This window comes from Sparus aurata, chromosome 24 (assembly GCF_900880675.1).
Source record: "Sparus aurata chromosome 24, fSpaAur1.1, whole genome shotgun sequence".
Lineage (NCBI taxonomy): Eukaryota > Metazoa > Chordata > Actinopteri > Spariformes > Sparidae > Sparus > Sparus aurata.
The window spans coordinates 18,386,983-18,401,065 of record NC_044210.1 but is presented as its reverse complement, the minus strand read 5'-3'; the positions used below and the strand labels follow the sequence as shown (position 1 = coordinate 18,401,065).

The 14,083-nt window shown below is 42.7% G+C and overlaps 1 protein-coding gene across 6 annotated transcripts in view; it reads right to left on the bottom strand.

The window, feature by feature from the left end:
* The window catches only part of LOC115577022 (major facilitator superfamily domain-containing protein 6-A), a 34,396-nt gene extending 20,926 nt beyond the window's left edge, over positions 1-13,470 (bottom strand). Inside the window, exons 1-8 of one of the 6 annotated variants that reach the window (XM_030409787.1) lie at positions 13,166-13,469; positions 9,876-11,514; positions 4,751-4,848; positions 1,907-2,068; positions 1,711-1,809; positions 832-1,124; positions 319-322; positions 14-87 (exon numbers count right to left, since the gene is read on the bottom strand). In XM_030409787.1, coding sequence (XP_030265647.1) covers positions 80-87; positions 319-322; positions 832-1,124; positions 1,711-1,809; positions 1,907-2,068; positions 4,751-4,848; positions 9,876-11,512 — 2,301 coding nt within the window. In that variant the 5' untranslated portion in view covers positions 11,513-11,514; positions 13,166-13,469 and the 3' untranslated portion in view covers positions 14-79. Of the gene's footprint in view, positions 1-13; positions 88-318; positions 323-831; positions 1,125-1,710; positions 1,810-1,906; positions 2,069-4,750; positions 4,849-9,875; positions 11,515-13,165 lie in introns of those variants that run through there. The other 5 variants (XM_030409785.1, XM_030409786.1, XM_030409783.1 and 2 more) reach the window with 5 other exon arrangements.
* Between the last annotated feature and the right edge of the window lie 613 nt (positions 13,471-14,083).

Below are 14,083 nucleotides of genomic sequence, written 5' to 3'. Positions count from 1 at the left end.
TGATCTGTCTTACTCTCTCACTGAGAAGCTGAAGCATCCAAAATGGCCGCCAGAGGGTTGGTGGGGTGGGTGGGGGGTGTTACATCGCTGGGGGAGTAATTCAGGCATGCATGAACCTCACAAGACGTCATGAAGCGGCGTGGGAGGGAGGAACGCAACACAAAAACACACACACACATGCATGAACACGCCCCCACACCTCCACAGACACGCAGGTATAGATGAGTCACCGCATGCACGCAGAGGAAACCCTGGACACCCCCCACGCACACACACACGGTAGTTTTCCATCAACCTTTGCACACACAAAAATCTCACCTTTCTTAAGTGTGTGTGTGTGTGTGTGTGTGTGTGTGTGTGTGTGTGTGTGTGGGCAGCCGGTGACAGGAGGAAGTGTCAGAGAGTTCAGGTTAGTGAGAGTTAATGAAACATTCACATGAAACTAACACACAACATGTGGAAAGAGCATTATTACTATTACTGTAAATAATAATAATAATCATATATGACACCAACTGTTGCTATGGTAACACAAGCAGTTACTACATGCATGAATATGAACTTAAAATACACAAACGTAGATTATAATTCACAAGAACTTGTGGACAGAAGAGTATTTTTACAGTCTGGTATTCGTAACTGATCTAAAAACTTTTGTCCATCACCATTTTTTTTAATTTTCACTAATCTTTGTTAATTATGGACCTGCAGGATCGTAAAAAGTATGACGATACTGAGGTAAAACCCGTTTCAACACTACTTAAGTTTAAGTTAAGACATCTGGGTGAAAACACAACATGCTAACTGTGTTGAACGTGTCATTTCCTTCACCTGCAGCGGCTGATCCTCTGGAGGCGACCCGCCGCCCTTCGCCATGTTTATCTTCTCCCTGATCTGGAAGATGGTGAAGGCGATGGTGACCCAGGGGGCGCCGCTGAGCACCCAGGCCGGCCTGCTCACGTCCTCCTGCTCCTCCTGGTGCTTGGTCTTCTTGGCGGGCACGGCTATGGTCTTGCGAGCCGTGGCGGGGCTGCCGACGCCGCTCTGGCTCTGCACCAGGTCGATGGTGGCGATGGGGACCGGGCTGGAGGGGACGGGGATGTTCTCAGCCAGCATTTTGTCCTCTGAGGAAAGAGGAGGCGGGAGGAGAGATTTAGATTTAAATGCAGGTTTACAGAAGTTTTTGTCCGGTTTCTCAAAACTGTCCAGAGTGAACCCTCTCCCCAAACAAATCAATAAAGGATCTAGGAGCCTTAAGGAGCTTCTATGCCCGTCCTCGAGCCTGCAACAACCAACGAGTGATCAAGAAACCCACTCTTTGTTCTCTCGCCTCTCGCCTGTGCCATTTATACTCCAGCCTCCGGATGATCGACACTTCATAAAGCCAGTGAGACTTCAAATCCAGTAATACATCGTTTATATCGGTTTTTAAAACCCTAAACCTGGAAATGATGCATGTTTATGTAGTTTTATACATTTTGGTCTTTGTACAGGATGTTTTCATGAGCACAAAGTTAGTGTAAACAAGGAAATAAAGAGCTATAATGAGTTTTAGCCCCTGTTTCTCTCAGGCAGGAGGATTCTGAGCTCATAAAATGCCCTTATTTTACACCATAACCTCACAATTACTTCATTAGTGATGTACATCTTCCACCATATTTCACTCAGCTAAAGGTAAGCAGTGGGTTTGTACAGAGGGAGTGTTCCCACCTTTCTCCTCCGCCTCTCCACTGCAGTACTGGATGAGGGAGAAGATGAGGAGGATGACGAGGGAGGCCATGCCGATCCCTCTGAACGTCTCTGCAGCACCTGCGACACAAACACACGCAAAACTGGAATCACAACCTGAAGTCTCAACACCTCCATGAATGATCCATTCTTCCACTTATGGGTCGTCGGGTCGTACCAAAGTAGTTGACGAACACTCCTCCCACCATGGCTCCACAGCCGCGGCCCAGCCCGAGGTGGAGGCCCTGCAGGATGCCCTGCGCCGACGTCCTCAGCGCCGGAGGAACCGCCGCACTCAGGAAGGAGATACAGGCGGCCCAGACTGAGGCGTGGGTCACACCTGGAGGACGAGAAGGACGGACACGCGTCCTCTAGTCAGTCAGGTTTTACAGTATTTATACTCGTTTCATTTATCGTCTGCATGTGTATTGTTATTGCTCGTTTAATCTTTTATCATCTTTATTTCCAGACAGTCAGAGAAATGGCCGACCTCAATCAGTGTATTGTTATTTTGTCGGCTGCTTTTTGGACGACTTCGCGTCTTCGACTAACAGCTGAGAGTCGTTTTGTCTGCGGAGCGTTTTGGCTCCAGCTTCAAGTGGTAAAACTCACACTTTCTTTAACAGGGTGACTGAAACTGAGATCACAACAAACCACTAAGTGAAAAATGATTCAACAATGGGAACGTTGATAATTCAGCCTGAGCTCGGCTTTGTTTAAACCTCCTTAATAACACGCGGCTTCTCTTCATGAACACCCGACAGATTGAGCTTCTGTTGCTTTCTTTATTGTCTTTTCTTTTATTAGTATATTATCATTTTATATTAGTAACTATATTATGATCTCATGTCACTGTGATCTTTGAATTCTCTGTACTTCACGTCTACTTGTTAATCAGTTAACTGAAAGTGTGTTTTTGTAAGTTTATTACAGTTTTTTTAAAATGGTGTTAAATTATTACTTTGATTGAAGTTAAAGTCTTACAGTATGTGATATTAAATGTATTTCAATTGATTAAAAATACAAATAAATACAATAATTATTATTTAAAGTGCAAATGTTTGAGTTTTTTTTTAATCTGATAGTCAATAAAAAACTAACTTTGGCTCTGATTCCACATGTAATCTGCATAGTAACTATTAACTGTAGTTATATTATTATAAATGTGTAAAAAATACAATATTTCCTTTTTAAAATGAAGTGAAGTAACTGTACAAAAACCTCCAAATTGTACTTATATTTAATACAGTAAATATACTTAGTTACATTATATCACTCTCAGTATTTTGGGGGATAATTAACAAGAAACTGCAGCAGTGAAAATCCAAAATATTCTAATGTTTCTAACTGATAATTCAGATTTAATGTCTACATCTCACAGTTTGTCCAGCAGAGGGAGCTGACACCTGTAAAGTCTCCTGTTCAGTGCAGATTCAGGCCTCAACTTGCAGAAGTAAAGTTCAGATGGAACATGAAGATAACACCTTTTATTTTGGTGACAGTTGCGCTTCCTGTCTGAGGTTTGAATGGCGTCACATGACCACCACACCTCCTCCAGCAGCTCAGCTCACGTTACAGTAACATGGAGCTCTTCCTCATATTTGCAGTTGTGTTTGATCTTGTTAAAAATGTTTAATTCTCCCAGAAACTCCCTTTTGTAATTGTTAGACTCGTTAGTTTCACAGTCTAAACAGTCGGTGAGCTGGAGGCCGAAGTGTTGAAGTAGCTTGTTGTTTGTTCTGTGAGTCGTCAGTGTTTCCTCAGGGCGGACAGCTCAAACAAACCAGCCAGACTCTGAGCTGCTTCCCACCGATCACCCGCTCGACTTTCTATTACCACTGTTTTCTCTGAGTCACTCCGCTGCTGCAAACACTGACATTTAATTGTGACACTGACGATGTTACAGCATCTTTTCTTCAGTTAGTCGACTGCAGAAACCAGCGAGACAAAGATGAAGTTTCTACCAGAGAACACCTGTAGCTTCCACTGACCAGCTGGATGCAGATTATAAGCAACTTCTTTAATTCAAAGTCAGCTGCACTAATGATCGATTAATCATTAATAAGATGTGAATATGTCGGCCCTCCTCTCATTAGAAGACTGTTCAACCACTGACTTGTTCCATGTTTGGCTGCACTCGTTTACCTTCTTGTGTCATGTGCAGGCTAATAGCTTAGCCTAGCATTGTACAGGGTTTCTGCAGGTTTGAACTTGTCAAATTTAAGAGTTTTTGACACCTTTTTAAGACCATTTTTAACTAAATTTAAGACCAACAGGAAGTACGAAAAAGTAAGGAAAACTGCGGTCCCAGAATTACTTTCAAAAATAACCAAATCTGCTGCTAAAATGTTTAGCAACGGTGTTCAAAATCTAAAGCAGCTCTGCTTTCATCGTCGGTGTCGAGCCGAAGACGGTTTGAATGTCACTTGAATGCGACACGGCAGAGACGGCGCAGAGTTCGGGTCGAGCAGAACTGGATGAACTTGGACCAGAAACTGGTGACAAAGGCGTACAGAAGTGTGTGATCGTGTGACTTCACTGGAGTCTTTTAGAAGCTTACTGGTGTTTTTTTTTCTTTTCTTATTCATGTCAAGTAACTTGGCTTATTAGACAATGATACTGGATTTCTTTATGTCATCTGTCAGAGCATTTAATATTCTTTGTCTTACATGGATTGGGATGAAAACAATGTTTTAGGTTTGGGAGGAAGTTTGATGTTTGATGTCAAAGAAGTGTAATGATATGATCTGGTGTTAGAGGTCATTCCAGCAGACTCGTGGCTGTTTTGTCTTCTCGTCACCTTTAACATGTCGTTTTCGTCCCCTGTCCGTCTGACCAACATGTCACAGTGATAAACATTGCCTTCACAGGTCCTGAGAAAGCAAAAAGTTCATGTGAGTTCTAACCGGATGACCCTGCTTTGTTCTCGGAGGAAAACGTCCGTCTGATAAGCCCAAGTTAGACAAACACACCCCGGCTCCCGTCCCCTCCCCTGGGTCCTAGCTTCCCGACCCTGCGTTACCTTGAAGGACCTCCATGGGCAGGACGGTCCAGGCGTTCTGCAGGTACGAGATGTACAGGTAGCGGGCTGTGTTGCAGGCCAGGCCGATGTAGAGCACCCTGAGAGGGGAGAGGTGGAGGAGGAGAGGAGGTGGAAATGTTACGTTTGTTAAATGTGGTTTCAACTAATCAGCTGACAGCATAAAAAAGGTGAAACCTGCCGCAAAATACAGATGGAGGCTTGTTTTCAAAGAACGTTGTGGTGTATTAAGTATCTTTCTAGTATCAGCAGCAGTAATATAAATACAAAGGCAATGAAAATGAAAGTTCACTCTTATAAAAAACATCTGAAAGGTTAATTTAGTGGATGTGTGATTTGTAGATTTTGTGAGCAAATCTAACGAGGTGAAAACAACGACTCAGTCTGATCATCTTCTTCTTCTTCTGTGGTGCAGCTTTCAGGCACAGACTTACTTTGCTCTACACAGGACAAACAACTGGACGTGAAGGCGTCACACCCTCTCAGTGTTCATGTGTTCATCACCTCATGAGACTCAGACTTCACTGTTTGTTCACCTACAGTCAGTTTGCTGAGCACAAACAGAGACAGCTGACGGTCGTCTGACCACAATTCACAATCTCAAACTCCTGTTTTTAATACTATGAGCTATTTGAGCTGCAGCTGTCTGAACAAGACACGCCGTTAGCAACACCTTAATGTTGTTAATTAACAGCCGTTAGCTCGGGGATATGAGCTCAAACAAGGAGTGCTAATAAAGCTAACACATGACAGATTAGAGCGGTTGTTACTTATTATGTTGAAGCATCTCCAGTCAGACAGCTCAAACTGAAGCAGTCCTGCAGTAATTATGATTTACTGTATATTAATTATGTTATTGGTTATGTTATAGGTATTATACCATGGTCTGGGGGAATACTCGATTCTGATTGGCTGCAGGGTGTCCATTAACCCCTGATATATGGACACCTACTAAGTAGTTCCAGTCAAATTGACTGTTCACCGCTGTAAATTAATGCGCTAGCTGGCGTATCAAATCTGAATATTTTATTTCCAGCACTGAGTTCAGTCCGTCAGTCCTTCAGTGTCTTATCCTCTGAACACCACAGGGTGGCGACTGTAACACACAAGCTGCAGAAAGTTCACTTCCCCTCTAAATTTACTGATACGCGAATAATCTCACATCCCGTTCGCTGTTCAACTCTCTGCTTCAGGCTGCGGCCACAGTAACGTTACACACGGCCGATCATTTGTTCTTGAAAATCTTGCTATTGATTTGGGGACAATGACATGACTGGTTAGCTAGCTAGTCGTGTCAGCTAGCATACTGTCAAATTATATTTACTGTTTGTCAACCGTACGCAATGTTATTGACTTTGAATCTTGCTAGCATAGCGTTAGCTTTCTGGCTCATCGCTGAGCGGACTAGAATATCTGCCAAGTCGTATCTATGGTCCGTCCTATTTACTGGAGGAGTGAACAACGCTTCTGTTGCATAAGAATCTTACGGGAGAGTAATGATTGTTCCAGGTATTAGTCAGACCCTCAGGCGTTACCAGGGAAACTAAGTTATGGCTTGTGAAAAACTTTATATTTTGATTGTAAAACGCATGAAAATGTAAATTAATGGTCCGAATTATTTTCTTTGGCAAGTGACCATGGAATAAGCGGGATAATGCCCTTCGAGGTGTCCATAAACAGAAGTTAATGGACTTCGCGGAGGCAACCGTCCGACGCGCAGTCCATTAACTCCTGTTTATGGACACCTCGTCAGGCATTATCCCTTACTTCTTTATAGATTAATCAATCAAAGACTCGTCATTTACTGACAAATATCACAAAGAAAAGCAGCAAATCGTTACTTTAAAGAAGCTGGAAACAACAAATGTTTAACATCATGGCTTAAAAAACACTTAATGAAATAAGTGATTATCAAAATACTTGGCAGCTTATTTTCTTTAAATCGACCAAAATATTTAGAGGCTGGAACCAATTAAATCAACAATTAATCTCCTCAGAATAACTGCTGATTAACTGTCTGTTGATCAAGTAATCTATTACATCATTACATACAAAAAACAGTAATTTTAAGGCAGCAGGGACTAAAGAAATATTGTAAAATAACAGAAAATAACTCATGTAAAAACCTGAAGTACAGTTTTTAGCTGTAATTGTACACATGAGGTTTAATGTTTAGACAAAATTAAAACAATGAAACGACCTTGACTCAAATAATCAGGGTTAAAATTATGAAAACTTCTGTATGTTTAAAGTCAAAATACTGTTTAAAACACATTTATTCAGAGTGTCTGTTGTCAAAACAAACAAATCTACACACCTCCACAATTCTTCTTCCACTGTTAGTCACTAATTTTATCTAATTTAATAATACATGTGATTACAGAATTAAAATTAAATGCGACATTTTTAATTGAAAGTATTTTTATGTTGACAATAATGAAAATGTTAATGTAATTTCAGTCGTTTCATGTACATTTGTGGATATTTGGGTTTTTTTTTCAAAATAAAATGCCGGTAAAAATCAGTGAAATAAACAGGAAATATTCTGTAAATGTACATTAATTTAGGTCGAGCAGGAACCATCACTTCCTGTGTAATATATGTCAGTCAGTGTTGTTGTTTGTATGAGCAGCTAAATCATACTTGTAAATAGTATTATTGGTATTAGTTGAATTTTTAAAAACACCTGACCGACAAAAGTTGTGTATTTCTGAATGAAATAACAAGAATAACAAATGGTTTGTTGGACAGTGAAGAATAAGAGCGGCTGTTTTCTATATTTATTAGATATATTACATGGAACTGGTTAATTTCCTCCGGCAGCTGCTCACTGTAGTTTTTAATCAAACAATCAGGACGAGGTGTTTTCCAGGGAAGAATCTGAGCAGTGAAGCACAAAGTGACAACAGGGTCAACACAACACACCTGCAGGTGACTTATTAACGCTCTCGGTATAAAGATAGATCAGATGTTTCTGCTCAGAGTTTCCAGTGAAGGAGGAAGTGAGTCTGCAGCAGAGCGTCACATCCTCACACATCACGAAGGAAACACACGGTGAGAGACGGACCGAGGCAGCGCCGTGGTCCAGCTCCGAGGTTGATAGCTTCAAATATTTGCATCTGTGTGTTAACATTTGTAAGTACAGTAGGAGAACGGGCGGAGTTTCCCTTTAAGCAAAGAAATGTTAAGTCAATGTTAGCAGGCGGCTGCAGCTGCAGGCGAAGCGGGATGTTTTCAGGTTATAGAAACAAAACCACGGACAAATAAACAATTCAGACAAGCAAGCTTCAGCTGATCCGACCGTCAAACTGGCAACCGCGACATCACCAGACTCCCTTAACAAATCGCACAATTTAAGGAGTTGAGAGAAACACTGGTGCCTTCTTGTGAATTCAGCTTTAAATGTTGTGTGTAAAAGAACAAAATACACCATCACTGAAACATACAAGCAGTTGAATGTAATGATCAAAGTCTCTAACATATGAAAGTATAAAGGTTGGTCTCCAGCTGGAGGACGAGAAAACGTAGTTAGGAGAAAAATCATTTTACTCCAGAGCTGTTAAATGAATCAAAGAAGGTGAAGTAAATGTGTTCCTTCATGTTCTGTTATTTCTGTTTGTTCTGTAGTCGTTGCTGCTTGCAGGACTGGACTGTTTTCTCCAGTGGTGTGCTTTTTATTTTATTTTGGATGAATAACTGATGAGAAATAAAGAAACTTGTGACTGTGGCTTCTGTTTTAAGCTATTTTCATCTCTTCAGGCTGCTAAAAATAAAGACAAAGCTGAGGAGTGAGCACACGTAGACTTTGTGGACGCCTGAGTTAAAATGATAACAATAGAAAGGGAGGCGTCGCTGCTTTCTCTTCAGCTTCACCTCCTGTTGAGTCACGAGTCGACAGCAGAGACGTCGAGTGTTTCCTGTGCAGCTGAAATCTAACACCACGCTCTCGAATGTCCCCGCGGCCTGCGAGCTCCAGGCCGGGAGCATCAACGACGCCATTGTCTCAAACATTCACTGCTCAGCGCCGCAGAGTGCAGCAGCGGATTGAACCGCTCAGTCTGAAGCACTTGATGCAGAAACATTATTTACCGTGACCCATTAATCATCGGGCTGGACTGGAGGCAAATAAGGTCACCGGAGACGAGGAAGTGACGGCTCGTTATCTGATTCTTACTCTCTGTTCTCAGACTCGATGCTGTGAAACTGAATCTAACACTGAAGTTTCACTCAGAGGTTCTGCAACTGAAGACAAGATGTAGAAAAACAGCTACTTTACATTAAAGTCATTGAACTGAACTTTAATAACTAATAAAGCAAAAATAAATGCATTACACATGATGTTTTAACCTTAATGAGGCATTGTTCCTGCTTTAGATCCATTAGATGCAAAAGAAAGAACTCTTTAATGGTTAAAAAATGTATAAAGAAGTGAACATTTATCATAATAAAGCAACAAAAAAGCTTAGAAAGGGTTAACAATGACATTACACATAATAAAGTTGAACTTTAAGCAACGTCAAGTCTGATTTTGAGGAACTTTACTTGAGTTTTTCTGCTGAATATCGACATACGAGTCTATCATTATTATTTATATAATCTTATTAACAAATGATCATGTTAATCGACATTTTATAAGGATTATAAAAGTTTTATTTATGATTAATTGACACTTATTATAAGGACTTTAAAATAAAGCGTCTCGAACAATCACAACATCCCAAGTTTTCTTTAAAAACAAGTTGCTGTAAAACTTTCTGTTCTGTTTCTTTTGCAAAAGTTTGAACTTTACCTTGTTTAAAAAACAGCACTCAAATAGTTTACATTATACAAATTCTGTCAAGTTTAAAATGTCAATGTTTGCAGACAAATGTTTAAAAAAAGAGTCTGTTTGCTGAGTTTCAGTCGGTCAACATCACACAGTCCAACAGCGAGTCATAAAACTGTCACTCATTCTACGTTGTTTTCCCTCTTTTATGTGATTCTAAATGGAATATTTGGGATAAACGAGTAAATTCTGACATTTAAAGACGTCACTTTGGGCTCTGGGAACTTTAACAATAAGAATATCTGATAAATTAGGAAATAAAAGTAGTTAAGCGCGTCTTACCTGACGTGTCCGACGAGCTCGATGAACTTGTGGCTGGTGAAGTAGGCGGCGAGCTCGGAGACGTGGCTCAGGATGGAGCAGACCCCGAACAGCGTGGTGGTCCCCTTCAGGTCCTCCAGGTGCCAGTACAGGAAGGTGAAGACGAAGCCGTAGCCGAAGCCCATGAACCAGGCGACGAAGAGGACGGAGCTGTAGCGCACGCTGCACAGGAGCTTCAGCAGGTCGCTGTAGTGGAACTCCTCCTGGGCGCCGGGGCTGATGGGAGTCTGGTCCGAGGTGGAGCTGGACTCGGGTAACGCTCTCGGGCTGTCCGCCTCCGCCACCACCCCCTCCGGGACCTCCTGCTGGTAGCTGGCACCTTTTTCAAAGTAAAACTGGGTGGCGACGATGAACGCCACCCCCATCAGCACGCCAAACACGATGAAGGCGATCATGTAGTTGTGCATGCGGACTTCGGGGATGTCGCAGCCCTTGCCGTCCATCACGCCGGCGACGTGCGTGTTGTCGATCCAGATGCCGACCAGCAGCATGACGAGGCCCCAGCCCAGCGAGCCCCACATCCTCTGCAGCCCGTAGCGGTCACGAGCCTTCCCGAGGTACTGCAGGGTGATGGTGTCCACGATGGTGATGGCGGGGGCGCTGAAGAACTCGCCCACGATGATGACGAGCAGGATGAGCAGGAAGATGGACTCCACCTGGTCCTTGTTGTAGATGATCATGTACTCCTTGGCTTTGGTTGGAGCAGGGGAGGTGGTGGTGGTGGTGGTGGTTTTGGTGGTGGTGGTAGTGGCATTGGTGGTGGTAGTAGGAGTAGTGGTGGAGGAGCGGGTGGTGGAGGAGAGGGTGGTGGAGGAGCGGGTGGTGGAGGAGTGGGTGGTGGAGGAGAGGGTGGTTTCTGGGGTGTGCTGGGTGGTGTTCGCTGCCGTCATGGCGGGAGGTGAGGTCACGTTGGTGTCCACGCTCCGCCTCTGCCTGTGGAGCTCCCTGACAAAGGAGTCCAGGAGTTCAGGGAGTCCAGGGAAGTCGAATAAGCTCCGGCGGGTTCTGGTGTGGTTGGTGGAGTTGCTCAGCTGCGTGGCGTTATCGTGCGGGAGGGTCGTCGTCAGGGGCGACGCCGTCGTCAGAGGAGCCGCACCTTTCTCCACGCACTTCATCTCAGCTGGTTTGACGAAGCCGATGCCGCAGTTGAACACCAACCAGCAGAAAACAGAAAACAACAGAACAGTTTTTCCCTTCTTGAAGCGGTCCGCCACGACGCCCCAGAAGGGGGCGCTGCAGAACTCGATGAAGTAGCGAATACCGACGAGCAGCCCGCTGCGACTGGCCGACAAGCCGAGCTGCTTGTAGTAGACGGCCAGCAGAGGGTGCAGCGAGCCGTAGGCGGCGTAGAAGAAGAAGTAGAAGACTTTGGAGACGAGGAGGTGGCTGTTGATGCGGAGGCACATCCTCTCGCAGCAGTCGATGGACTTCGAGGCCGGCGGCTGTTCGGGCGGGGCGTCGGAGGTGGCCGCCGGCATCTCGGCCTCACCCGCCTGCCGCTCCATCGTCAGGGTGTTGAACGGCTCCGCCAACACGTACCTCCTCTTCTGCTCCTCCTCGTCGTCTGTCAGGATGGCAACCTTATCGTCAGCTGCCATATCTGGAAGATAAGGAAATGAGTGTGAGAGCGGCCGAGCAGCGTTCAACAACCAAACGATGCAGACGTTCTGCTGCCGTGACGACTGAAGCCACCTTTAATGACTGACAAGGTGTCTCCTCCTACAGATACACCTGTTTCATCTCTCTTTAGTGGAACATCTGGGAGCTTTAAATCTGTGAACAGGAACTCGACCCTGTCATCATCATCACGTGTCTCTTTAAGGTCGTAACGCTTCTGTAACTACAGTGTGATTCATCAACTGTCAATGTCATTAAAGTCAATAATGAATAAACAAATATGTTTATAGGAGAATTACTAAAACAAATAAAAGCGGTTATGAACACATAAACAATCTAAAATATAAATCAGTTAATATATTTAATCAAATAATGTATTTTCCATACAAATGATTCAATATTTTGATATTTTAATGCGTGTTATAAAGTATCAACTCTCATGTTATAAACTTGAACAATGTTTACTTCACTGAAACCTGTATTTTATGTATACAAACATTACAAAAATGAAATCACTCCTTTTATGTGTTTTCACAATTAAAATACAGGATTTATTCATCTAAAAATGTTTATTAAACTCTCTCTGGAGTCTTATTGTGTCGATGTTTTAAACTATTGTGGTCTGGATGGAGTAGAAACAGTCACAGTTGAGTTATTTGGGACTCTGTGACTGATTACATCCCATTTTTAAAGCTTTTTAACAATTCAGTTTTGTGAAACCTGCATCTTATTTACAAAACACACAAAGAAAGAGGAGAGGGAGGTGAAATAACACAACGCTTTGTGTTTTCTCAGGTTAAATAAATGTTACAGAAATCTGAAAACATGTTAAACAGTAAAAACAATGACATTTTTGTCCTTTTGGACATTTGTACTCACTTTTATTATACAAAAGGGTCTTAATTGAGCTGTTTATAGTGTTATTGATTGTAAACAGTCTATTCACCTCTATTGTTTTAATTCATGTATTCTGGATGGAGTATTTAGGTAATTTTGAATCATTTTGACTCCTTTTTTATACACAAAAGAGGCTAAATTAACCTGTCTGTGGTGTTATTGATTGTAGTTTATTATTAAGTAGTATTATTGTGGTCTGGATGGAGTAAAAACAGAGAAATCATCTTTTTTCTGTTATTAAAACAAAGTAATGTCAACATGTGTTGCTGTGGACCTTAACAGGGATCAGAACCAGGACCAGGACCACAGTGTGAGACCCAGTACTGTGTCACTAGAGCACTGAACCTGATCATGAAAGCTGATCACTGATCGATACATATTGAGAGACGCCCGGTGATGTGGGCCTGCACGGCCCGCCGCAGGTCCTCGGACCGCGGCTTGGAACCCGTCACTGACTGTCACTGACGGTCCTATGCGGAAGTAGCTGTCATCCCGAACAAAGCGACTTTATTTTAGCCGGAAAACAAAATAAACTCAACATATTTCAACCGGAGAAAGACGTTAATTAGCTAAAATGGCGCCCGTCATTTAAACACAGTGTAAACCGGTCAGACGAGCAGAACGTTGGTGCACGTTACAGCGGTGACGTGATCACACCAATTAAAGTGTTTAAACACATTAAGACAGACTAAATGTTAAACAAGACATTTCATCTCAAGGTGAATTAATTGTCCTACCTGCTCAGGTCACCGCTCCCATTAAACTATGACTGCGCAGTTTCTCTTCAATTTCTCTCCTCGCTCGGACGTTTTTCACACAAAACCCGCCATTTTTACGACTTTAATTTAGCGGAAAATGTTTGAAAATCAGCGACACGTCTTCATGATTATTATTTCCACATGAGTGTGAAGTGTTTCTCCCGGCTCCGCTGCGTCTCTTTGTACAGAGAACAACAGCAGCAGCCCGTCAGACCGGAGCTCCCACCTGTCCTCACACTGCGCCGTCAAGTCCGCCATGACGGCCGTTACAGCTTCCGGTCCCTGCTTCCAAAATAAAACACCCAACTGACGTATTCGACCGTTGGAAACATTTAGCTAATTAACTGATTATTATTTGTTTTGTTTGTTAATTGTGAGTATTTTATTGTATTGTTATTATTCCAAAACAAGAAAACAATGATTTTATTAAAGTATTTACGGTTTTAAAATGAGTATTGATCAATTCTCAACCTCAGGATTTGCGTAAAATTGTGTTAGCTGTATCAAAATTCCACCATTTACTTATTCAACAATTTATAGCAGTGAAATGTATAAAGTAAAACACCTTTCAAGCAAAAAATGCACAAAAAAAGCCCCAAAATATCCCAAAGACCCCAAAAGATGCCCCAAAAAAATCCCCAAAGTGCCCCCCAAAAGTGCCCCCGGTCCCCTCAAAATTGACAAACACTCCCCCATAAAATGCCCCAATAAAGCCCTTAAAATGCCCCTCCCCATACCCCAAAATATTCCTCCAACACGCCCCCAAATTTCCCCCCAAAATGCCCACAAAAAGCCTCTAAAATAGCCAAAAAACAAAACCAGCTCCAGCTTATTTTTAGTTTTAAGTTGCTTTAGGTGACATATTTTGTATATTTGTTGTCTACATGTTTGTTATCT